Source organism: Chlorella variabilis (genome assembly GCF_000147415.1).
Source record: "Chlorella variabilis unplaced genomic scaffold CHLNCscaffold_38, whole genome shotgun sequence".
Classification (NCBI taxonomy): Eukaryota; Viridiplantae; Chlorophyta; class Trebouxiophyceae; order Chlorellales; family Chlorellaceae; genus Chlorella; species Chlorella variabilis.
The window spans coordinates 181,832-205,788 of NW_005435050.1; the positions used below are offsets into that span (position 1 = coordinate 181,832).

General features: G+C 64.1%; 7 protein-coding genes across 7 annotated transcripts in view; 4 read left to right on the forward strand and 3 right to left on the reverse strand.

Moving 5' to 3' along the window:
* CHLNCDRAFT_59413 (hypothetical protein) overlaps positions 1-1,707 on the reverse strand; it is a gene marked incomplete at its 5' end in the record, with an annotated part of 3,381 nt that extends 1,674 nt beyond the window's left edge. The window contains 4 exons of the mRNA XM_005842904.1: positions 33-164; positions 272-750; positions 899-1,212; positions 1,305-1,707. Of these exons, the coding sequence (XP_005842966.1) occupies positions 33-164; positions 272-750; positions 899-1,212; positions 1,305-1,705 (1,326 nt within the window). The remainder of the gene's footprint in view (positions 1-32; positions 165-271; positions 751-898; positions 1,213-1,304) is intronic.
* A 1,016-nt stretch (positions 1,708-2,723) lies between these two features.
* CHLNCDRAFT_14345 (hypothetical protein) lies at positions 2,724-3,256 on the forward strand (the record flags this gene model as incomplete). The annotated part of the gene is made up of 2 exons (XM_005842871.1): positions 2,724-2,819; positions 2,987-3,256. Coding segments are annotated over 2 exons (366 nt in total), but the record flags the coding sequence as incomplete, so codon positions are not given.
* Positions 3,257-4,184: 928 nt separating this feature from the next.
* CHLNCDRAFT_141793 (hypothetical protein) lies at positions 4,185-6,721 on the forward strand (the record flags this gene model as incomplete). The annotated part of the gene is made up of 9 exons (XM_005842872.1): positions 4,185-4,298; positions 4,406-4,488; positions 4,571-4,808; positions 5,044-5,075; positions 5,172-5,294; positions 5,395-5,735; positions 5,958-6,183; positions 6,342-6,489; positions 6,698-6,721. The coding sequence occupies 9 exons, from the start codon at positions 4,185-4,187 to the stop codon at positions 6,719-6,721; spliced, it is 1,329 nt and encodes a 442-aa protein (XP_005842934.1).
* A 229-nt stretch (positions 6,722-6,950) lies between these two features.
* CHLNCDRAFT_59415 (expressed protein) lies at positions 6,951-9,026 on the reverse strand (the record flags this gene model as incomplete). The annotated part of the gene is made up of 8 exons (XM_005842905.1): positions 6,951-7,099; positions 7,295-7,348; positions 7,534-7,599; positions 7,755-7,808; positions 8,001-8,124; positions 8,238-8,333; positions 8,452-8,511; positions 8,982-9,026. 8 exons carry the CDS (start codon positions 9,024-9,026, stop codon positions 6,951-6,953), a joined length of 648 nt encoding a protein of 215 aa, XP_005842967.1.
* A 6,304-nt stretch (positions 9,027-15,330) lies between these two features.
* Positions 15,331-18,090, forward strand: CHLNCDRAFT_6977 (hypothetical protein; the record flags this gene model as incomplete). Its single annotated transcript, XM_005842873.1, has 10 exons — positions 15,331-15,439; positions 15,669-15,823; positions 16,007-16,148; positions 16,280-16,455; positions 16,575-16,778; positions 16,924-17,041; positions 17,140-17,296; positions 17,398-17,545; positions 17,656-17,741; positions 17,898-18,090. Coding segments are annotated over 10 exons (1,488 nt in total), but the record flags the coding sequence as incomplete, so codon positions are not given.
* A 571-nt stretch (positions 18,091-18,661) lies between these two features.
* CHLNCDRAFT_141796 (expressed protein) lies at positions 18,662-20,498 on the forward strand (the record flags this gene model as incomplete). Its single annotated transcript, XM_005842874.1, has 6 exons — positions 18,662-18,700; positions 18,786-18,910; positions 19,066-19,121; positions 19,234-19,316; positions 19,503-19,793; positions 19,941-20,498. 6 exons carry the CDS (start codon positions 18,662-18,664, stop codon positions 20,496-20,498), a joined length of 1,152 nt encoding a protein of 383 aa, XP_005842936.1.
* A 2,556-nt stretch (positions 20,499-23,054) lies between these two features.
* Positions 23,055-23,510, reverse strand: CHLNCDRAFT_141798 (hypothetical protein; the record flags this gene model as incomplete). Its single annotated transcript, XM_005842906.1, has 2 exons — positions 23,055-23,265; positions 23,431-23,510. The coding sequence occupies 2 exons, from the start codon at positions 23,508-23,510 to the stop codon at positions 23,055-23,057; spliced, it is 291 nt and encodes a 96-aa protein (XP_005842968.1).
* Positions 23,511-23,957: the final 447 nt, after the last annotated feature.

Genomic DNA, 23,957 nt, shown 5'->3' on the forward strand with positions numbered 1-23,957 from the left:
TGCTCCTGGAGTGCCCGCCGCGCCTGCTGCACCTGCTGCAGGAAAACGTCTGCGCCTGCCCGCAGCCTCGCCGCGCGCTGCCCACTTGGAGTGCTTTGCACCAGCGCTTCCAGGCAGGCGTGGCGCAGCTCAGGTCGCACCTTGGCTGGTTGCCCCACCCGCACCTGCGGGGCGCAGCCAGAGGCGTAGCAGGACCCGGTGGATGCAGCACCGCAACGGCTAGTGTCTGGGTAACCCCCTCCAACTGGCAAGCAAGCCTGGCAGACCTCACCGCCCTAATCCCCCGCGCCAGCAGCCCGTCCAGCAAGTTGTCAGCAGCTGCGTTTGTGTCGGCAACCGCCAGGATGGCGCCCTGCGCATGCCGCCGCACCACCGACCCCTCCACTGCGCGGACCATGACCTCCACAAATGCCAGCAGCGTTCGCGTCTTGCCAGTGCCGGGGGGGCCCTGCCACAAGGTGAAGGTTCGGGTAAGCGAAGCCGCCACCGCCCTGACCTGTGACTCGTTCAGCTGCTGCTGCTGCTGCCGGCGGAGCTGCTCCGCGGCGGCCGACCGCCACTCGCTGCTTTCAGCCCAGGTCGTGGGACGCGCAGCCAAGCGCTCAGCCTGCGGAGAGCCCAGCAGTATGGCCCGCACCGCGGCCTCGCCCCGGCACCTGGAGTCGTGCAGCATGCCCAGGCGGGACAAGGCGGCCAGCTGGCGCTGCGCAGTGGTGGCACTAACGCCCTGGTCCAGCCGCCACCGCGTGCCTGCAAGCGCAGGCGAGCCCATGGACGTCAGTGCGGGCGTGGACGTCAGTGCGGGCGTGGAGAAACAGGCAGCAGATGTTGCGCGGATGCATAGAGCATTAAGTCCAACGACTGTTTGAGGGTGAGGTGGCGCATGAGCAGAGCGCACCTGCGGGAGCTGCCCCCATCGTCTCCGCCACCGGCTTGGCCACCGCGACCCGCACCTCGTCCTGGCCCACTGCCTGCACCGTGCCCTCTAGGGTCGCATCCAGCACCTGCGGCCCGCTGGTGACGTCACTGCCATCGCTGTAGCTGTTGACATCAATAGTGCTGCTGCCGCTGCTGGCTCGCTGGCTGCTGGCTGCGTTCGCGCGCTTGGGGCGAGATGGGGCCAGGAGCACAGTGTCACCGCGCTTGAATCGATGATATGGTAGCCGCTGCCGATTGCGAAGAGTGAGACACCAGATGAAGTCAGACAGCTCCCTGCACGCACAGTGAATGAGCAGGCACGGCAAGGTGATGCCATCATGCATTTGGCACAGTTGATAGCGGGCCAAGTGGGTGCCCACACTCGCCTGCCTGTCGGCGCCGCCAGCAGGTTTTGCAGGACGAGGCCATCCGCCTCGAGGCGGCGGACCGACGATCGGCGATAGGCAGCGGCCTGCTGCTGCTGCTGCTCCTGCAGCTCCGCCAGAACCGCAGGCTCCAGGCGCGACCGCAAAGCACTGACGGCTTCATCCAGAGCACCACCCTGCCCCCTTGGGCCAGTATCACCGGCGGGAGGCGCGGCGGAGGCTGCAAGGGGCTGCACCATCCGCCTGTGCTGCTGCAGCCTCAGTCGGCCGGATGCTTGGGACACTGCCTTGCGGCTTGAAATAACTCGTGAGGAGCGGGGCTGCTGCTGGTGCCATATTGTAAGTCGCGGCTGCTGCAGGGCGTTGGTGGCAGTTCCTGGCCACGCTCCTCGATCCAGCATGGTTGTCCAGCATGATTGAAGGTGCGCCCAGGGTTGTTTCGGTGCAGGGCCCTGCTGGGCGGTGAGCGCTGAGTTGGCGAAATTCTGCATGCTGGCGCTTCACTCGCTGCACTAGCACAGTGTTTACCATTCCAGCAGCGGCTGTGGCACCGCAGCCTGGCTTCAGGCGAGTTGCCTATTTTGCTTGTGTGCCTTGGCTGGCTACTCCCGTGAGGCTGACTCCCTTGATTGGCTGAGCTCGCGGTAGAGACGAAATGTGTGCAGACACAGGGCTGCGGGCGCTGCACCTGCAGACTGCCGCCGCCGCCGCCGCCGCCGTCACCGCCACCCTGAACCCTACCGAGGGCAAAACTTTCGTTCCTGCCTGCAGGCTCTGGGTCCCCTGCTTGACCCAACACCTTGGACACCTACCGCCGCGCCCCGTCCTGCCCATGTCACTTCCATACTACGACCTGGCGGTGTCGCACACGCTGCTGGAGCCGCAGACACAGCGCGAGCGCGTGTCACAGGCCATCAAGCTGGGTTGGGACGCGGTAGGCGTAGTGCACCAGGCGGCCGCCAAGCTGAGCGAGCAGGCAGACCGCTGCTCCATCAGGCCAGTGGAGTTGCAGGCGCTGCTGTCGGCGGCAAAGGGCGTGCGCGAGGCGCTGGCAGCAGCGGAGCAGCGCGGTGGGCGGCGCCACGGCGACCCCTACTCCGTGCGCCAGCTCACGCGCATCAACATCCCCGCCGACGATGCCGCGGCTGCACAGGCATGGTGCTGCTGCCCTCTCACTTATGTGGTTTGCGCCATGATTACGCATTTGATCGTGCCGTGATTGGCGTTGTGCTGCACTGGCCTCCACCAGACGATCAAATGCTCTGACTGAGCAAGCCGTATGCCCACCTGCCCTGCACTACCCCCCCCCCCCCCCCCGGGCAGTCGGCCTGCAGCAGCGCGCTGGCCCGTGGCTATGACCTGGTGGCTGTGCAGCCCAGCAGCGAGCGCCTGTTCCAGCTGGCCTGCGCCTCGCTAGAAGTGGACCTGATTGCGCTGGACCTCTCCCGCCGCCTGCCCTACCGTTTTAAGCCATCATTCATCAGGGCGGCCCTGGCCCGCGGCGTGCATTTTGAGGTGCGGTGCACAGCGAGGATAGCGCAGAGAAGTGTTGGCTGGGGATTTGTTCTGCTTGATCGTTTGGGTTGGTTTGAGAGGGAAGCTGAACAAGAGATGCCGAGCGAGCCAGTTGGCCTTGCTGCTGCTACAGCCCTGAAGCCGCCTCTCCCTGTTCCCTCGTGCAGATCTGCTTTGCACCGGCACTTCGCGAGGTGGGCCTGCGGCGGCAACTGTTTGCCAATGCGCTGGCGCTGTGCCGAGAGACGCGGGGGCGCGGCATTGTGGTCAGCAGCGGTGCACGCAGCTACACGGAGCTGCGGGGGCCTTTAGATGTGGCCAACTTGGCCACCCTGTTTGGTCTAACACAGCAGCAGGCGCTGGCAGCGGTGACCAGCGCGCCAGCGGCGGTGGTGCAGCGCTCGGTGGCGCGTAGGGCCTACCGCGGCACGCTCACCATGCGGGTGCGCAGCGCAGAGGAGGTTACAGCGTTGCGGCAGCAGGAGAAGCAGGCTCGGCAGCAGCACGACAAGCAGCAGCACGACAAGCAGCAGCAGGGTTCATGGCAGGCAGAGGGCATGGACTTGGATGCGCCGCCTGGCAAGCCCCTCAGCTTTGCCAAGGCAGCCGGCCGGTGAACATCTGGTGGCTTGATGCACCTGCTGAACAAGAGGCGGCCCTCGGTACTTTGTTTATTTTATTTTGCAACGCGCATGAGCATTGCTGATGCAGCAATACTCGCCCCCTGACAGAGCCCGGCAGCGGCAAGGGGTGATGAGGTGGTGGATCACCAGGCTAGGTGATCCAGGGCGCCGGCGTGACGGTGCCATGGTGGCCACCGCGGTGGGAGCCGTAGCAGCAAGGGCAGCAGCTCATACTGTCCCTCGATAGGCCCCTATCCAGCATCAATTACAACTACTGAAGAGGCAGCTGAGCTTCGTTAGGGTTGAGTGCCTCCACCAGCATGCTTCTGTCATCAAAACACAGTCTCCCAAACCTGGCTGCTCGCGGCACCAAGGTGCGCTCCTGACACGGTTCAACGGCCGATGGCGAAGATACATTCTGGAACCCGAGCACTCTGGTGGCGTGGTCTCGGAGGGCCTAGGTTTCTGAGAGCCTCGGCCCGCCAGAGCCGCTGCTGGGAGCGTAGGGCACGTTGCAGCTCATGCCTGCATAGTTGGGGTTTGGGTTGGCTGTGGTTTGCAGGCGCCGCTTGCCGCCCGGCCGGGTAGTGACCGCCACCACCGGTTGGTCGTGACCGCCGCCACCAATAACTATCAGCATCGCACGAAAATTATTTTGGGTGAGTGCAGCAGATCCTTGGTGCCCGATCTGCTGCACGCTGGATGAAAGGTCCCTTTTTATAATCCTGCAGATGAGGACAAGATGCCAACACGGTGGTACAATCTGGTCCCCGACCTGCCCATGCCCCCGCCGCCCCCGCTCAACCCCGCCACGCTGCTGCCGCTCGTCGCGGAAGATCTTGAGTCGATCTTCCCGGTATGCCCGTCAGCACAGCGGACAACACCCTACCACAACATGCGCTAGCAGCACATGTGCGAGGTGCACAAGCACCGAATCACATTGTTTGCCACAATTCCTTGCAGCGGAGCCTGATCGAACAGGAGATGTCGTTGGAGAAGTACATTGCAATCCCGAAGGAGGTGCTGGAAGTGTATAAACTGTGGCGGTAAGCAGCATCCACATTGAAGCAGTAGACCACTGGGGCGCCGCCTGCTCCCACCTTTTTCTCAACTGCCCTGCGCCTGCAGTCCCACGCCGCTGTACCGTGCACGGCGGCTGGAGAAGCTGCTCGACACCCCGGCTCGCATCTACTACAAGTATGAGGGCGTCAGCCCGGTCGGCAGCCACAAGCCCAACACCGCGGTGCCGCAGGCCTGGTACAATGCGCAGGCCGGCGTGAAGAAGCTGACCACGGAGACGGGGGCGGGGCAGTGGGGCGCCTCGCTGGCGTTCGCCTGCAAACTCTTTGACATGGAGGCAAGCGGGGTGGTTGCTTGCACTGCATGCTGGGAGGGTGGCTGCTGGATTCCTCATGCCACACCATATCGCAAATAGACACTGCGCAAACAAACTTATGCGTGCTTGCCTGCAGTGCGAGATCTTCCAGGTGCGTGCGGGGGAGTTGTCGAGTAGGGCTGGCAGCGGCAGCGGCAAGCAAGCGCTGCTTGCCTCGCAGCCGCTGGCCTTGCCTGAATGTGCCTCTCTCCCCCATCCTTTGCAGGTGCGCGCAAGCTACGACTCCAAGCCCTACAGGTGCGTGCAGGAAGCTGGTTCCTTGCCTGAATGTGGCTGCCGATGGAGGTATGGGGCAGAAATGTGCACCCTAACCCCTCCACCATTGCCCCACAGGCGCATGCTTATGGAGTTATGGGGTGGCACCGTGCACCCGAGCCCCTCCACCGTTACCCAGGCGGGCCGGGACATCCTGGCCAAGGACCCCAACACCCCAGGGTCGCTGGGCATTGCCATCAGGTGCGGGCAATGATGGATGGCTGTGCCTGACACAGTGCAGTGTGGCCAACGAGCTGCACTGTATATGCCACCTACCGCTGGCCCTGTGCTTGCCCCGCAGCGAGGCGGTCGAGGTGGCCGCGAGTGATCCTACTGCAAAGTATGCCCTGGGGAGTGTATTGTCACACGTGTTGTTGCACCAGACCGTGATAGGCGAGGAGGCGCTGCAGCAGCTGGCGATGGTCGGCGAGACGCCCGACCTCGTGATTGGCTGTACGGGCGGCGGCAGCAACTTTGGAGGCCTTGCTTTTCCGCTGCTGCGGGAGAAAATGGCAGGGAACATGAACCCTATCATTCGCGCCGTGGAGCCAGAGGCCTGTCCCTCGCTGACGCGCGGAGTCTATGCCTACGACTTTGGTGACACCGCCGGCCTCACGCCGCTGCTCAAGATGCACACCCTGGGTGAGCGTGGCAGATGGGCGTTTCTTGGAGCTGGAGGAAGGTGCAGCGATGGTGCATCCGCAGGAGCCGGGGTGGAGGCTGCGAGTTGCGGGCGCCCTGCCTTGGCGGTCGCCTCATGCTGGCATCGGCAGGTGGGGCCTGTCTCAAGAGCCGAGCCCTCTGCTGCCCCTTCCACGCAAGCTGTGACCGATGTCATCCCTCGCCTCTTGGTGTCCGCTGCAGGCGCACAGTTCATCCCGGATCCCATCCACGCTGGCGGGCTGCGCTACCATGGCATGTCGCCCCTCATCTCGCACGTGAAGGAGTTGGGGCTGATCGAGGCGGTGGCTGTCCCCCAGGTCGACTGCTTCAAGGCCGCGCTGCAGTTCAGTCAGACGGAGGGCATCGTGCCCGCGCCCGAACCAACCCACGCCCTTGCGGAGGCCATAAAGGAGGCGCTCAAGTGCAGGTGGGCGCAGTGCCACAGCCTGCACGCCATGCTGTGCTGCAGTTGCTGTCTTTGCTCCTACCTGCCTCTGCCTGCTGTGCGCCAGAGTGCAGAAGCTGCCAGCTGACCGTTCTGATCCATTTGCTGCCTGTGCTGCTTCCGCAACCACGTGACTGCAGAGAGACAGGCGAAGGCAAGGTCATTCTCACCGCGCTCTGTGGCCATGGGCTGCTGGATTTGCCAGCATACGACAAATTCATTCACGGCGCGCTGGAAGACATCCCGCTGCCCAGCGCCAAGCTGGATGCTGCGTTTGCGTCGCTGCCGGTGATGCCCTGAAGCGGGGCCCAGCGCCTATGCTGCAGTGTTGTGCAGCAACCCTCCACTCATGTGCTATGTCTCCAGTGAACTGTCTCCATTGAACTTTTTTTGCCGAAGCGAAATGTTTCATTGCATTTCGCTGGTGTAGTTTGCAATGTATTGGGCAGCCGCATGGGCATTCAGCACATACTGAATATCCATGTTTGCACGCCAGAGTCGAAGCAGCACCTCATTGTAGTCATTCATCCACACTTCTGCAAGTGTGCGCTGAAGCAGAACTCGTGGGCGATCCAGGCCCGCACGTACTGCCAAGATGTATTCGGCAATTGGAAAGTCGGCTTCCATTCCTATGCCAATGTCTCCCTTTTAAGAAAGTGAGACAAAAATTAATTGATTCCACGCATCCAAGGTTCCAAGGCATAATGTGAGTTGGGGGTGCACAGTTGGGTGTGCTGGTCTCTGTCGCTCTACGATGGGAAGTATGCTGCTGCGAAAGCTGCCAGCGCGGGTGCCGAAGACAGAACCGGCCCCGCGGGTGCTGCCAGCGCTGCTGCTCCTGCTGCTAGGGCTTCTGCAACAGCAGCCCGCCCCTCTTTGCTCCGCCGCTTGGTCTCAACTGGCGGAGAAGGAAGGGGCGGGGGGAGTGGGTGGGGGGTGGAAGCCGTGGGCGCGGGCGGGTGGCAAGCAAAGTGAGCAAGGGAAGGGCTGCTGGCTAGTAGGCACATCCTGGCCTCACACCTTGCGCCCCTTCCCCACATAGCGTCAATGCCAAACATCCAGCCGCCGCCAGCCACCCGCCAGGCCCACCCACCTCTGCGCTGGTAGCCGGTCTTGCCGTGCTCATCAACAATCCGCATGGCTTCCACTGCAGGGGTGCACACAGCGGCGGGGGGCGGGGTGTGTGTGTGGGGTGGGGTGCGCATAGGGCGGGGGTGTGTGGGCGGAAGGGCTGCACCGGCAAGGCGAGCGGGGAGGCGAGCCGCAGCAGGCCGCCAGCCCGGCCCCCGCGCCCTTGGCCCCGACCGCCAGCCACCCGCCGGGCTTGCCCACCTGCGTAGTCGTAGCCGCTCTTGTCGTGCTCATCAACCTCCCGCATGGTGGCCACCCTGGCTTCCGCTGCAGGGGTGCGCCAGCGGCGGGGCGCGGGTGTGTGTGTGTGTGGGCGGAAGGGCTGCACCGGCAAGGCGAGCGGGGAGGCGAGCCGCAGCCGGCCGCCAGCTCGGCCCCGCGCCCTTGGCCCCGACCGCCAGCCACCCGCCGGGCTTGCCCACCTGCGTAGTCGTAGCCGCTCTTGCCGTGCTCATCAACAATCCGCATGGCTTCCACTGCAGGGGTGCGCACAGCGGCGGTGGGGGCGGGGAGTGTGCGTGGCGGGCCTGCACCGGCAAGGCGAGCGGGGAGGCGACCCGCAGCAGGCCGCCAACAGGCCGCCAGCTCGGCCCCGCGCCCTTGGCCCTGCCCGCGCCCCGCACCTTGGGAGCCCTTTCTCCACACCAGCCGCCGGCCCGTCCACCCACCTGCGTGGTGGAGGTTGTACGTATCCTTGTAGTTCCCCCGAAACATCGCCGCTATGTCCTCCCTGGTGTACGGGCAAAAGTTGATTTCCTTGGCCAGCTTGAGCAGCTCGGGCCTGCGGGACGGCTGCGAAGCGCATGGTACAGCGTTTGAACGCAACAGCTGCACTAATTTCCGTGCTGTACCGCCTCTCAAATCAGTCTGCCTGCCGACCCCGCGACCCACACGCCAACACGCACCAGCGGCTTGGGCACAACAACCGCGCCATCCACAATGTTGGCCGTGAAGATGTACGGTGACGTGAACTGTTTGCGCAGTCTCTGCCCGTGCCTCTTCTGCATCAGAAGCGGCGGCGGCAGTCCCAGAGAATCGGCGAGCGAGATGTGCTCGTGTGTGGTGCAGCGCACGGCGACAGAGGCAAGCGGCCCCAGCCTGCTGCAACCATGTTCTCACATTTGCTCTCGCCTTCTTCTCCTTCCTCTGTGCGGGGGTCAGGCGCTGGCGCTCCTTGTCCTGGGCACAAAACAGCAGCACATCAGTGATCACGGCTTGACATGAGCCGGCCTCCCCGCTGCCGCAGCCCTCCACCTACAGCCTCTCCCACCTTCGGCGAGCTGCTAGGCCCGTCGACCCTAGCAGGTCGGCCGCCATAAGCCATGGCGAGCCTTGCAATTGCTGCCGTGGTTGGCGGGCCCAAATGAGGTGCAACGAGCCGCCAGGCCGGTCTGGGCATGCCCCCACTGATTCGGCCCACAGGCCAAGACCCCCCGTGGGGAAGCCGTCCGAAGGCGGCATTCTCGGACGGCACCGACGATCCACCTAGCACAATCCGCCCAGCTATTGGATGCTAAGAAGAGAAGGCCAGCCTTCCGTTTGTAACCCTAGGTCGGAAATTCGCCATGTCACGCCCTTGGGGCATTCTTCTGACTGCCGTGGCAGCCTCTCTGTTTGTGGCAGCCTCTCTCGATGTTGAGGGCATCCACGTGCAGCAGCAGCAGCAGCCCGTCCCCATCCAACAGCGCAGCCATGGGCCGGTGCCAGTGCCCATCAGCCTGGGCCACGAGGCGGAGCCCTACACGGTTTTATTCACCCCACCGGCTGCATTCTGGGCAGAGGCCACCGCCGCGCTGCCGGAGGCGGTGCGTGCCGTGTTACTGCGGCCGACCCACCGCCCTCTGCCACTTCTCGTGGGGCCGCGCCCTGGCCTGCATCCTCCCCGCTTGCTGGCCCGTCTCCACCTCGCTGTCTGCTGATCAAGTTTGTTGCCTTGCGCCTGCAGCTGGCAGAGTACCGCCCCCGCCGCCGTTACATATGCCAGGGAGCTGGGGCTTGGAGAGCGCCCGCTTCGCCGTTGCCGCCGCCGCCTGCCGACCAGGTGGGTGGCTTGGCGCAGCAACATGTGGCAGCCTCGGCCAGCAAGCCAGGGCCGCGCAGCTGGAATCAGGGTAGGGTGGAGGCAGCCCAATGCCAGCCACGGGTGCAGCCCCTAACAACCAACGCGGCGTCCCGTGGCAGTGCAGTACAGCATGCTGCAGGCAGTGCTCGCAGGAGCAGCAGCACTGCATGTGCAGGCCCTGCTGCCAGCCGTGCGGCTGCTCCTGCGAGCACTGCCCTGCAGTATGCTCGGCTGCAACAGCGAGAGGCAGGCTGTTGTTGCAGGCCATCATGGCGGGCGGCGGCGGCGGTCCCCACTCACCTGTTCCTCCCACGGCCGCCCACCCCTCACAAACACACATTCCCCTTCGTTCCTCGACCCAACACCATCCAACCTTCTACATCGCCCCCTCCCGTGTCTGCAGCCCGGTGCAGTAGGCCCCAACAACGCCGACGCGCCTGGCCAGAAGAGTGATGAGCGGCTGGAGAACGGCCCCGCCCCCCAAGCACTCACCAGCTCGCCACCCTCGTCACCATCGCCTACCACGCCCACCCCAACTTCTGCCGCCAACATCGTCGGCCCCAGCCAGTCGCCACCCGACCCCAACCCCGAGGACAACGCTTTGCGGGGTAGTGAAGGGGCGGCACAGGCCGAGGCTGAGTGTTGTGCACGGGTCCTGGTGGAGGTTGCTGCCGCAGAAGCGGCACTGCAAGTTACCCTTGCGGGACACATACTACCAGGTGGGATGCGCTTCCCACTGGCTGGCTGGCCGGGCGACCATCTGCCTATGGGGCCCTAGCTGCCGGCCCCGCGTGGGAGTTCACCGCCCCTTCGGCCTCGTCGCCCTGCCATGCCGGCTGCCCCTCCCACCCAACCCTCCCAAGTGCCCGCCTGTGCTCACCTCCCCCACCACATCTTCCTAAATACGCAGTTCGGGGGGCATTGCCAACCTTCATGCCGGCATGCGCGACCGAGGCAGCGCATATGCTGCTGCAGGCGTGCCAGCACGTGCGCCCTCACGGAGAGCAGTTTTCTGATGGCGACGGCCTGAAGAGGGACCGCAAGCGGCTGGAGCTGGACCTTGGCGATGCGACTGTGCGGGCTGCCGTCTTTAAGGTGGGTGGCTTTGAATGAGGCCACGGAGCCGCTGGCTGGGTTGCACGCCTGGCTTGACAGGCGGCAAGAGCCCTCTCTAGCTATACTCCGGCCCCGGCGCAGGCACCGACCGGCGCCGCCGCCAATGCGCTTTGGGACGAGCTTCATGATCCAGAAGGCGGTCTCCTAGTGAGCGGGCCCGCCAGCAGACTGAATTTATCCATTCCACCATTTCGCCGCGTGGTAGGCCGAGAACCAGAGGTCGGGGAGCAGTCACACATGGTGCCGTCACGGTGTTGACCCTGTTCTTTTGTCACCACGCTGGATGTAGACCGGTTTCCCAGGTTTCTACATCCACGGGCTGAAGGTCCTGCTTGCCGACCCCGATAACGTCCCCACCCGCCATTTTGACGCCATCCACCCTTGGCGTGTCATTTTCCACCTTCCAATTTTCACACCCGTCGATTGTGGCTTGGTGTTGGGTCACACCACCCGCGGCGCCCCCATCGTCAAAATCCACGACTGTTGTGGAGGGTTTCCTTGCGTCGGGCTTGCCTGCAGCTCCAGGGCACTATGCAGTCCCGACTGGGCGGAGGACCTGGTAAGGTTGGCAGCTTGGTGCTGGGAACATGGTGGGAGGTACTTGCACCTGTGGCTGTTGCATGGGCCATATCAATTGGCAAGCAGAGGCCCCCCGTGACACTAGCTAGCTCGTTGCCAATTGTGTTGCAGGAATTGTCGGATCTCGACATTGCAGCGTCTGTTGAACACGGCCTGTTCACAACTGGGTATGTCATCACGGTGGCCGTTGACCTGGCCCCCTATAAGGACGAGGCCGCTGCCAAGGCGGGCAAGGGCTGCGCCAACAGGGACACCGACTGCCGTGGCTGCTGCAAGCGACGCAGATGCTGGCAGGTGGGTGGTGTGCGCACATTGCCCGGCAGTTGACTCTCACATGCCTTAAGAGGTGCTGCCTTGTTGGTGTGCCCTGAAGCATGCCCGGCTCGCATACCCGCCCTTCTCTCCCAGCCTTTGTTGCAGGGCGACGACGAGGAGTGTGCCGGCGATGTCGTGGAGGGTGCTGAGGAGTGTGCCAGCGACGGTGAGGAGGGGGTCACTGGCGGCAGCAGTGGCGAGGATGAATCAGAGCTGGACGCGTTCATAGCCTGCAAATTTTGTCCGCTGGCGCCCAGTCAGCGACGGGTGTGTGACGCCGGCTGCTGCGAGATCCTGAATTTCATTACTCGTCATGCTCGTCGCAACCGCCTGCTAGCACTCATGCCGGTCGGCCACGAGGGTCAACTGAACACTGTGCCCAAAGCAGAGGGGACTGCTATTTTAGCAGCCATACAAGCAGCGCCGGCTGATGAGGACATCACCATCTTGACGGACATCCTCACCCTCATCCACATGCTACGGACTACCCTGCACACACCCACCCGTCACAGAGTGCACAAGCACAAACACATGCTCCGCAGGATCGTCAATGCCATGCTCAGCAGGGCGGGCACCACCTCTTTGTACAAAGTTAGGGCACACGTTGGTGTGGCTGGCAATGAACTTGCAGACACAGCGGCCCGCATTGCTGCGGAGGCACAGGATGCGGACGACACGGAGGATGCTGCGGTTGAGCTCCAGGGAGCCCTGCCGGGCGGCCATACGAGTCTAACACAACATGCTGATGCGGCGGCTTCCCGCCCCGGCATTGCTGCCTCCTGGCTGCGTTACCCCGTGTCCAAACCTGGCGGTGATGAGGGTGCCGCTCCCGACCTGTGGAACTTTGATGAGCTCAAACATCAGGTTGCCAGGTGGATACAACCGATCCTGTCCGCAGCCTTGTTGACCCGCCACACGGCCCGTAGTGCGGCATGCAAGCGACTGCACGACCAGCGCACCGACCTGGCTCAGCTGCCCGGCTCATCATTCGATACGCCCGCGTTGGCTGGCAGGGATCCGCAGGCATGGTCGGCACCGGGGCCTTACACACTTGACTCTTCCCCTGCGCCGCTGGTCGGCATCACCTCCACGCTCCCCTGGCACCACGTCAGCTTGGCAATGCAATTGCGGTGGGGCCAGCTCTTCACCCGGGCGCGCGCCCACCGCCTGTACCCAACCAAACATCCCGACCCCACATGTGGCCTGTGCCAGGATAGACCGCCGGAGACGATCCCGCACTGCTTTGGGGCCTGCGCCCACCCAGTTATTCACGGCCTCAGGTGCAAAGGTCAAGGGGCCTCAGTCAAGGTGCTGGTTGACACCATTGGTGGTGGTGGCCTGGGGGACCGCTTGTTGTAATCACACAGGGAGTTGGGCGACCGCCCCCGCTGCAACCTGGCAGGCTTTTTCCCCCGACACCAGGGCCATACCACCCCGGACATTATATTCCTCCCTGCTATGGAGCCCAACCGCGCCCACACCATCTCACTCAGCCAGCTCACCCCTGAGGAGCGTGTGCTCGTCTGCGTGGAGGTCACGCATGCCGCCGACACCCGCCTTTCGGCGGCAGTTGCTGACAAGCTGGAGCAACACAGCTCTTGGATGCATTACCTGGTTCAACAGGGATGGCAGGTCACCTGCTTCCCTGTCGCCGTGTCCCACTCGGGCCTGGTCACTTCCACAGCGCGCGCTGCTCTCGAGCGGTGCGGCGTTGAGCCCCGCCAGGCGGCAACAGCGGTTCGCCGCCATGTGCGCAGTGCCCTCGCTTACAACGTGCAGATCCGCACATCGCGACGATCGCTGTATGCACAGACGCAGCCGACAGCTCAGAACCCTCCAGATCCAGCCTGACAGCCTCCTGTGGGGAGGGAGTGGCGGCAGACTTCCTCTGGAAAGTCGCTGCCACCGTTTCTCCCCCTGAGTCACCCGTGTTTGGTCACATCTTCTTCTTCTTCACCTGGGCTCAACAGTTGGAAAAGTCCAGCACACACGCAAACAAGGGCTGCGCAAGCACGCCTAAACAAGGTTGATGGAGCTCGGTAAGGCTGCTGTGGCATTGCGCTTCACTAGATCGGACCGCTGCATTGTATAGAGCAGCCCCAGTCGCCGAGCACGAGTTTGCTCCTCGGACCTTTGTGCAGGCCCGCCGCTGGCCACCTTCACGGTGGCCGCAGGCGCCTCGGCGCCTCCTGCAGCCGCCGATGCGCGCCTGTGGCTGCCAGCCGATGCCATGTATGCGATGCGCCTGGCGGCGGGCACGCCGGCACTGGTGAGCTGCTGCCCTGCAGCACGGCTACTTTGCAGAGGGCGTTGACATTTGTGAGCTTGATCGCTTGCTGCCCTTGATGCCTTGCATGTGCAGGTGGGCGTGGCCAGCAAGACGGACAGTGCGGCCGCTTCTGCCGTACCGCTGGCCGACTTGTTTGGGGTCGCCAACACCCAGTCAGAAGTGGAAGAGGGCGAGGTCTGTGGGCCTCAGGTGCAGGCAGAGCAGCAGCCGCAACAGCTGGGCAGCCTGGTGGTGGCGGCTGAGCTGTGGCCGGTGCAAAGCCTGCAAAAGGGCACGGCGCTGCCCTCCTTCGCACTGCGTGACGCGCTTGCACGGCCCGGCGCCGGCAGCCCCCTGCTGGTTTACGTGGCAGCGCTGGATGCCACCTTTGGAGCAACCAACGGCGGCAGCCTCACGAGCAGCTATTCCACCCAGGATTGCAGCCACGTGTATCTACGCATGTGGCGACAACAGGGCCTCAGCGCACTGTTGCCGGCAGACGAGCAGGCGGCACCAGGCAGCGGTGCGCAAACAGACCAGGGGCAGCCAGCTGCGAGCCAGCAGGCGGCCAGCCCTGGGGCTGAGCAGAGCCCAGCGATGCGCACACGTCACGGCGCACACACTGCCCGGAGTCCCGCCATGCGCGGCAGCAGCACTGCCCCTGCTGTAGCGTTCAGTCCGGCCATGCGTGGCAGCTCCACTCCGCCCGTCAGCACATCCATGCGCACAGACAGCGCAGGCGGTAGCAGACAGCAGTCTGGCTGTGCAAGCCCCTCGCTTTCCCGAGGCATTGCTGGCGCTTCCACGCCTCAGAGCAGCGGCAAAACCTCATCAGCCCTGCCAGCGACTCCCCATGCCAGCATCAACAGTGTCATCATCAGCAGAGCAGCAGCAGCAGCAAGTCGGTTGCAGAGCCGGGCAAAGGCAGAAGCGCTGGTGTCGGCGCTGTCACTAGAAGGTGCGCCAAGCCTGTGTTTGTTGCCGTTGCATCTCTGATTGCTGGTTGCGGTGAGTTATGCCATCCTCCTGCGCCCATCTTTCTGCGCCCTGCTCCCCACCTGCCCCAGACCCCGCCTCCCGTGTACGTCACATGGTGGAAGCGCTCCTGCTGCGCCAGCTGGTGGGCCGCCGCCTCCTGTCAGGCAACCTGGTGGTGCTGCCAGTCTCTGGGCAACAAGTGGCTTTTGTGGTGGAAAATGTGGTGGCAGAGGCGGTTGGGACGGCTGTGGAGGCAGCAGGGAGCACAGGCGTCCCCGCGCCAGTGCCACCGCTGATCACTGCTGCTACCAAGGTTAGCGTGCTGGTGGGCAGCGAGGCCATCCCTGAAGCGGCAGCCGGCCAGCAGCAACAGCGCGACTTGGTAGCAGCGGCAGCAGCGGCAGCATCCGAGGCATTGGGATGTTCCCTGGAAGATGCAGGGCCCCTGGCTGCCAGCCGTGCCGCAGCAACTGGAATTGCCAGCAGAAACATCACATTTGACCAGCTTGGTGGCGCTACACGACAGGTGGGTGTAGGGATAATAGTGCTTGCACAGGCGGGGAGCCAAGTTGACGGCATATTTGCCCTGGCACTGTTGTACATTGTGTTGGAGGGCATTGCCTCATCCACCATCTCGCTGGACCAGTTGCCACCTGTTGCTGCTGCACCGCTCCCCTTGCAGGCGCAGGCGCTGAAGGAGCTAGTGGTGATACCCTTGCAAGCTCCGCACCTGTTTGCAAGTTACAACATCATGCCGCCCCGTGGGGTTTTGCTGTACGGGCCGCCAGGTTAGCGGAGGTGGTGGTGGTGGGCAGTTTGCCAGGCAGGAACCCATCGGTCCGTGTCTCCTGCTGCAAATCTGCTGCGTCCCCTCGCTTGCTTTGGATCAGTGGACTCTTCTCTCTGTGCTGTCCGCCCTTCATCCTTCTGTAGCCCCGCTTCCTACACCTGGATCACGTGACATCATTGCCCCCCACGGCTGCTGCTGCCACCACCACCCTCTTGCTGCTGCCGCAGGCACAGGGAAGACGGTGCTGGCATGCGCCACTGCCTCGCTGGCGGGCGCCTGCTTCCTGGTTATCAACGGGCCAGAGGTGGTGTCTGAATACTTTGGCGAGTCGGAGGCCGGGCTGAGGGGCATCTTTGCCGCCGCCGCTGCCCTGGCACCTACGGTGAGCGCTGACCGGCAAAACCTTGGCATCCAGCCGTGTGCATGGGCGAAACGCAGCCACAGGGAGATGCAAGGCAGCGAGGGCAGCAGGCAGTCCAATGGCATGCCATTTCCGTTTCTGCTGCTGCTGTTGCTACCCTGCTGTCTCCACCTGGAGCGAACCTGCCGACCTGCCTGTCGCCAGGTGATTTTCATTGACGAACTGGATGCGCTTGCCCCATCCCGCGGCGGCGGGCCGGGCGGCAGCAGAGCAACCAGCAGCGGCGGCAGCTCGGCACGTGTGGTGGCCACGCTGCTGATTGAGATGGACAGGCTGGGAGGTGCGCGTTGTGTGTATGGGTCGTCAGGCAGTGTTTGCAGAATGCGGCATCCCAGGGCCGACCTTTCTGCTGGCAGGTGCAAACCACTGTTGAGGCAGGGCCGCTCACTACCCTCCCTGCGCCGACCCCGCCTGCAGCTGCGCCGGTCGTGGTGGTGGCTGCCACCAACCGCCCAGACTCGCTGGACGAGGCGCTGCGCCGGCCGGGCAGGTTTGACCGGGAGGTGGAGGTGGGGGTGCCAGCTCCGCCCGAGCGGCGCGACATCCTGGAGAAGCAGCTGCGCGGCATGGCGCACAATCTGGTGCCTGCCCAGGTGAGCTGGGAATGCCGTGAGGTCACGCCTTTTCGCTCTGTAAAAGCCCCTCTAAGAGGTTTGTGTCCGCTCCGCAGCAAGGCCCCATGTGTCCCGTTCCTTGTCTGCAGGTGGCCGAGCTGGCGGATGCCGCCCATGGCTTTGTTGCCGCTGACCTGGCAGCGCTGTGCAACGAGGCAGCACTGACTGCCCTGCGCCGCATAGTGAAGGCGCCAGAGGGCAGCACCGGCGGCAGCCCCCGCATCACGATTGCAGACTTCAGGACAGCCGAGACACGCACACGGCCCAGCGCCATGCGGGAGTTGGCCTTTGAGATCCCCAAGGTGCAGCGACGAGGTGGCTGGGGGCGGAGGGCGGCACAGCATGCTGGCATCCGGGGCTGCCCAGCTGTTCAGTGGGGAGTGAAACATGAGCCGTGTTCGATTGTTAGACTGCTTCGCCCCTTCATTCCCTGTTGCTGCTGTGCAGGTATCGTGGGACGACATTGGTGGGCTGGAGGAGGTGAAGCAGCACCTGAAGGAAGCCGTGGAGCTGCCCTTCCAGAACCCAGCGGCCCTTGAGCGGCTGGGCGTCATCCCTCCCAGAGGTGCGCCTGCCAGCAGGCAGCCAACTTGAGCTGATTCAAATGCGAGCATCCCAGGTTGGGAACGGCGGCGCAGCCCATGCAATATGTGCTGCCTGCAGGCATCCTGCTGCATGGCCCGCCGGGCTGCAGCAAGACGCTGTTGGCCAGGGCGGTGGCCTCCCAGGCCAAGCTCAACTTCATCTCGGTCAAGGGGCCGGAGCTGTTCAGCAAGTATGTTGGCGAGAGCGAAAAGGCCCTGGCGGCCCTGTTTGCCAAGTAAGTGGGAGGCACGCAGCTGATTGTGAAGCGAGGCCAGCAGCGCACCTGACAAATGTTGAAGTCAAGCTAATTGCACCTGTTGTCCATCTTTGTTGCAGGGCAAGCACTTCCAGCCCTGCTATCATCTTCTTTGACGAGATCGACGGAATGGTGACGGCACGCGACAGCAGCGGCGACCAGAGCCTGGGTGTGGGCGAGCGCATGCTGAGCCAACTGCTCCAGGAGATGGATGGCTTGCAGGCGAGGGTGATTCCAAGCTGTTATCATAACGAGGCTGTTTTTGGACTGGCTCTGCTTGCATGTTTCTGGAGCATGTCATCACCTGATTCATCTGCTCCCACCTTGTGTGAGCGCAGTCCAGAACCGGCGTAATTGTTATTGGTGCCACCAACCGGCCGGATTGCTTGGATCCCGCATTGCTGCGGCCAGGAAGGTTTGACAGGTAGTTCACTGCCAGGGGCATCCGCCATGGCGATGTCACCCCCTTCATTATCCCTTCCTCAAAAGACGGGTTTCCCCTGCCCCTTCGTGCTTGCTTGCGATTGAGGACCCGGGGCCAATGCGACGACACACTTGACACATCGCACGCGCCATGCAGGCTGGTGCATGTGCCGCCCCCAGACTGCGCGGGGAGAGCAGCTATCTTTGCCATCCACACACGGCGCATGCCACTGGCGCCGGATGTGGACCTGGACAGCCTGGCGCAGCAGGCAGAGGGCTTCACCGGCGCAGCAATAGCAGGGTGCTGTCGGGAGGCGGCGCTGGCTGCCCTGGAGGACGACATGGATGCCTGCTGCGTGGCGGCGGCGCATTTCAGCAGAGCTCTTGCATCGCAGCGGCGCAGGCGGCACGTCAGCTGAGAGGCTTGTAACTGGCTTGGCTGGAGGGGCAGCGTGTGGTGCCTCAGCAGCACCAGCCGCCGTGAAGGGGATGGACTGGCCTGAAGAAGGTGGCCCATGGAGGTGGGAAGTAGTGTGCTTTTGCTGCCGCACGCGCCTGCCGCAGACGGGCCAGTGCCCCCCCCAGTGGTCCCCTGCCTGCCAATCGCTGCCTTGGTGCTTTCGTGCGCCACGCACATCCCTGGGCCGTTCTGCTGCCCATCTGCGCAGGTTTACCCATGCAACCATTTACAAAGCAATGGCATCGAGGGGGCCATGGACGGGAGAGGTGCATGGCCTCCAGGTGGTGGTTCCACACGTTATTTGAGCGGTCTGGGGCTAGAGCGGGCGGAAAACGCGCTCGCCGAGCAAATCGCGCTTATTCTTCGTTTCTTCCAGGTGACGACGTCGCCCTCTTCGGCACATCTTGGGGATGCGCCCGCTCCCCGCCCTATTCGCCATTCTCTGTTCCCGCTTCGCCGCCATGTGCCGTCCCACCGTGCAAGACCACACGGACGCCCAGGTGCGCTTCCCGCCACATTCACTCACCTCGCGGGACACACCCGTGGGCGCCCGGACTCACGCGCCGCCTCCGTCCCTCGCCGCAGGTGCTGGAGCGCCTGCAGCAGCGCCTCCAGCAGCAGCTCAACCTGAACTGCGGCCCGCTCGACCACCTCGCTCACGTTGCCTCCCGGGGCAGCGGTCCTCGCCTCTTCTGCGGCCACGTCCCACCGTGAGTTTCACCCGGACCTTGTGGGCTGGAAATGTGCAGAACGGGCTGCAGGCCGAGGACGTCGATGAGTTGCGTCGCTTGATTACGCGAGAGCAAACCCTTGCTCCAGCGCCTGGTTTGCCCACTGCCGGCCCCATGCGCGGCCCCGGTTGCAGGGAGTGCTCCGAGGAGCTGGTCAAGGCCCACTTCAGCCAGTGGGGGCACGTCTTAGGTGGGGGCCGTCGCCGGTTGCCGCCGCGTGGCCTTACGCTGTCGCCCCCGGTGAGTCGCAGAGGGTCCGGACCCAAAGGTTCTAACCATGCCACCCTCACTGCACCCTGCAGATGTCTACTTCCCCAAGCGCAAAGACACCTTCCGCCGCCGCCCCTTCTGCTTCGTCACCTTCAACCGGCTCGAGGATGCGCAGGTACGAGGAGCTGCTGGCCCGCGGCGCGCAGCGCCCCCTGCCAGCGCCTGCACCCCAGTATCCAGCTGTGGCTGGCGCCTCTGCGCTGCCCGCATATGCTGCGGCGCGCTCGTGCTGTCCCCTCGCTGCCTGCTTTGGCATGCGCCTGCGCTCGCCTGCGCTCACCACTTGCCCCTCCTCTTGCAGCGCGCGCTGGCGGAGAGCCCCATGAACATCTGCGGCATCCCGATCAAGCAGCTCAACCTGGTGGAGGACCGCTCAGACTACTACAAGCACCGCCACCAGGCGGCCCAGAGCGCGCTGGTGCAGGCGCTGCAGACGCTGGCGCTGCTGGGCGACGGCGCCCCGGCCGGCCCCGCTGCCCCTGCCTCCATGGCTGCCCACACTCCGCCCGTGGACCTCAACAACCTGGCGGCCCTGCTGTCCCTGGAGAATGCCGCTGGTGCCGGCCCCGCGCAGCTGCAGGCACGTCCGCAGGTGGGGCACGCCGCGTGGGCACCCCCGCAAGACCTCGCTCCTGCGTGCCCAGCTGTTTGGTCCTCTGGTGGTGTGTCGCCTCCCCCACACTTGTTCTGCCAGCAGAGCCGACCTTCGCCGCCCTGCCCTCCCCTTGCCCACCTGCAGCCCTACCCCATGCACCAAACCGTGACTGCCAACGGCTACGACAGCGCCGCGCGATACGCTCCTGGCCCGGGCCCTGCCCCCCTGCCCTTTGCCAACCTGCCTGGCTTCAGTCAGGCGGGCCTGGTCGCCGGCGCCAGCACCACCGGGCTGGCCATGCCCTCGGCAGCCCCCGCATATGTGCCCCAGCCCGCCTTCCCGCCCGCCAGCACTGCCGTGCTGGCAGCCGCTCTGGCCGGCCGGCCCTGCACCGACTGGCCGCTGCCAGCCGGCGCCTCCAGCCCCTTCTCCACCCTGGATGCTGCCCAGCACGCCTCCGCTGACAGCAGCCCGCCCAAGAGCGACGAGTTGGCACAGCTGGCAGCCGCCATGCACCAGCGCACCTCGGGCGGCAGCAGCAGCAGTGGCAGCGCCTCGCCCGACCTCGACGGCGCCGCCGCCAACCGCCTGGCCATGTGGCAGCTGCAGAATGAGCTGCTCGGCGGCGAGGGCCCGGCGGCGCCGCCTCGGTGCGATTGGAATGCGCCTGCTTCGCTGGCAGCACAGACTACCGTCAATTGAGTCGGCGGCGGGCATGTAGCTTGTTTGCCCCCATCCTAGTTCGCCCGCTGTGGGCGCATGCTGGTGGTGCCGCTATTGCTGTGAAGCTATTTGATCTCGTCATAACCGGAGCGGCGGACTGCGTGCGCGTGGCGCAGTGCTGTGGACGGGCCGGCCCTCGCCTTGCATCCTGCCCACACGACTAGCTTTCTGCCCCCTGCTTGCTGACTCTGTTTGTCCAGGACGTTGCGCCTTGTACCTTGCCGCCTCTGGGTGCCCCCTTTTGCGCACCGCTCAGCTGCTTCTATTCCAGGTGCTGCAGCGTCACGCCTCACCCCCCAACACAACGACCCCGCTCCCCTTTCAGCCTGCGCCCAGCCACTGATATCTCCCTAGCGCCTGCTTGCCACCCACCTCCCACGCCCCCCCACCCTGATTGCACTTGCTCACTCCTGATACCCTCTTCAGCAATCTGGCCTTCTCTGTCCCTTTGCCTGAAAACGTCGATATGGGCCACCACAGCATCCCCAAGCCCCCACGTTTTGTCCAAACATGTTTTTAATTCGTTCTGTGCCAACCTCGCACATTTTCTGCTCTTGGCGATTTTTTCATCTGGTCCATTGTAAAACAACAGTTGGTTGGTATTCGCGCCTGTCACAGCGTGCTGGCAGCTGCATCCTTCCTGCTGCCGCGGCTGGGCCCGGCAGCGCCGCTGTTGGCTGGCTCTGCCTCCTCCGCCTCCTCCGCCACCGCCTCGGGGTCTGCCAGCTGCAGGCAGGGTGGAGGCGTGTCAACGACCTGCTTGCAGAGGGCCGTGGGCTCGACCGGCCGGCCATTGCAGACGGGCCTACCCACCTCTTTGAATGTGCCTTGCAGGGCCTCATGGGACACGTTGAAACTCTGCGCTAGTTCCAGCAGCACGTTCTGCACCCTCTGCACCAGCCAACGCACAGGCGTTTCTGACTGCTGGAACGCGGCGTTTGCTGCACCCTATCTGGCCTGCTGCCTGCCTGACCCTCACCTCCACCGCGGCCTGGTGCAGACGCAGCTTGCTGGCCTCACTGGGGCCATGGCCTGCTTGCTGGCCCGCCCAGTACGCCAGACTCTTGCTACCGCACCGCCGGATCAGCCTGTTGGCCCCGGGGCAGGTGCACGGTGCACGGGAACAAGCAGCAACAGCACCGAGGGTAGCCAGGGCCCTGCTGCTGCCAATGCGCAAGATGCAAGGCGCAAACTGGCGGCAAGTCGAGCTACCCCCGCATCCCCACCTGAGGGCCTCAGTGTAGGCGCCTCGAAACAGCAGCTCCATGGCCAGCGGGTCGCCACCCGAGCTGCCGCCGCCCCTGCCGATGAGCGAGGCGTCGCGCTTCAGATTGGCGCGCCACACCAGCATTGCAAACCTCAGTTCCGCGACACGATCATAGTCGACCAGGGTGTGGTGCGCGGGCTTCTGCAGCGCAGCACATAGCAAGGCATCTCGTCCCTCTAAGAGCCGTGCAGGTGCCGGCCATGGCATGGCTGGCTGGATGAGCTGAGGGTGGCTGCCTGAGAGCATACCTGCACCTGCGCTGCGTACTCCTCCAGGAGGCCGTGCTCCCTGGCCAGCTGCAAAACCAGCTGCTTGTCTGTGTTAAGCTCGTTTGCAGCAGCATTAAGCAGCTGCTTCTGCTGCCCCTGCTCAAATGCGGGCTCCAGCAAGCCCCACACCACCCCCTCGTGCAGATCCCACAGCGCATCTTTGAGGCACCCCAGCACTGCAGGCAATAGGAGCGGACCAAAACTCCCAGCTGTTGCAGGGTGGCGCCTCGCGAGAGACATCCTGCTGGCCACCAACCCTGGCCTCTGCTGCAACGTGCCTGCCTGCTCCACGTCCTTGCCCTATGGCAGGGGTCGTGAGGCAGGGCTTGGCTTTAGTGGCAGGCAGTAAGCAGCTCCCGAGCCCCACCCCCGTCCCCACCGACCTGCTCTAGCAACAGCCTCAACTTGAAGTCTGGGCCGCCTACCCCCAGCGCGCTGAGGTCGGCCTGCAACTTGTCACGCCATACAGAGAGAGTGGCAAAGGGGTTACCATCTTCCCCTCCCCTCGCCACAGCCCCAGAGGCAGCCTGCTGGCGCGCCATGGCCTGCATGCCGCAAAGTGATTCAAGGGTTCAACGATAAAAACAAGATAATATGACACATCCAACCTTGACACCGGTGCTGTGCGTCCGAGGCTGTACTCCGAGGCTGTCCTGCGGAACCACGTTGAATGTTCAAAGCGCGCCACCGCTCAGCGCCAGGTGATCCTTGCTTGGGAAAAGTAGGCTCTCCCGTCAACCCTGCTTTGCTGTGCCCTTTGTTACAGAATCTTGCCGGCGGGCGTCAATCGTTCTTCTTCGACCCGGAGGGTACGGAAGGATCCCGCGCCCTGTGCTCTGCTTGCCTTCCCGAGCTCCACCTGGCACTGCCAGCCTGTTGATGGGGCATGCGTGCAGGCAACACACGGAGAGCGGGTGGCGTTTAAGGGCCCATGAAGCTGGGAGAAGAGAGTGTCCAGAAGCAGAACAGCAAGCAGAACAGCAGACGGCTGGAGACGAGTCACATTGCCGCTGCCTGCTGCTGCGATGGCGGCTTCTGCTTTTCCGCTGCGCCCTGTTCCTCCTCTGGCGTCTTGGCCTTCTTGATCGAGAGGGCGTGAATGTGGGGCATCAGCGGTGCCAGCGCCAAATTGACCAGCTTGTGGCGCTCGAGCAGCCGCTTGCCCGCAAAGCTCTCGCTCACAATGTACAATGCAAAACTTGTGCCGCAGCTGCGGCAGATCAGGCAGAATAGGTGTGCACTCAGGAGCTCCCGTTGTGCAGGCTGCCGCCTGCCGCCCGTTTGCCCGGCGCCAGGGCACGCAGCCAACCGCTGCCCGGTGGGTCTGCCCATGCCATGCTCGGCGCAGCTCTCCACAGCTCAGCATCTCCCTTACCCTGCGAGTTCTTGAACCTTCAGGTCCTGGACATCCAGTTCTGTTCTCAAGCGCTCCTCGACATCGCTGCTGCCCACCATGTGCATGTATGCTGCGGATCTGTTTGATTGCGATGTTTTTCTGGCTGTTCAGGTGAGTTGCGCGCAGGGCAGCCAGGTGGCAGCGCCCCATGGGTGTACTCAGTGTTTCTGAAAGCTGGCGAAATCGCCAAATGCTGGCGAAATCGGGCCAAAAAACGGCTCTGGCTGGCGATTGGCCGAAGGCCATCGCCAGCCAGGGCTGGCTAAATGAGGGCAGGCGGCGGGGCGACATCGCCAGCGCGTCGCCAGCCCCCATGACTGACATCGCCAATATTTTGAGGAGAAATGGCCAATTTTCCTCAGGAACTTCACTCCATAGTGTTAAACAAGCGCCAGCTTGCTGGGGGCTTCGCCCCCAGTCCCCCAAAAGGGAGGCAAGTGCCGACAAAGCAACAGCGGCGCCGCATGTGGCCGCTGCGCTGTGCCAGGCGCAAGGGTGGCTCCCCC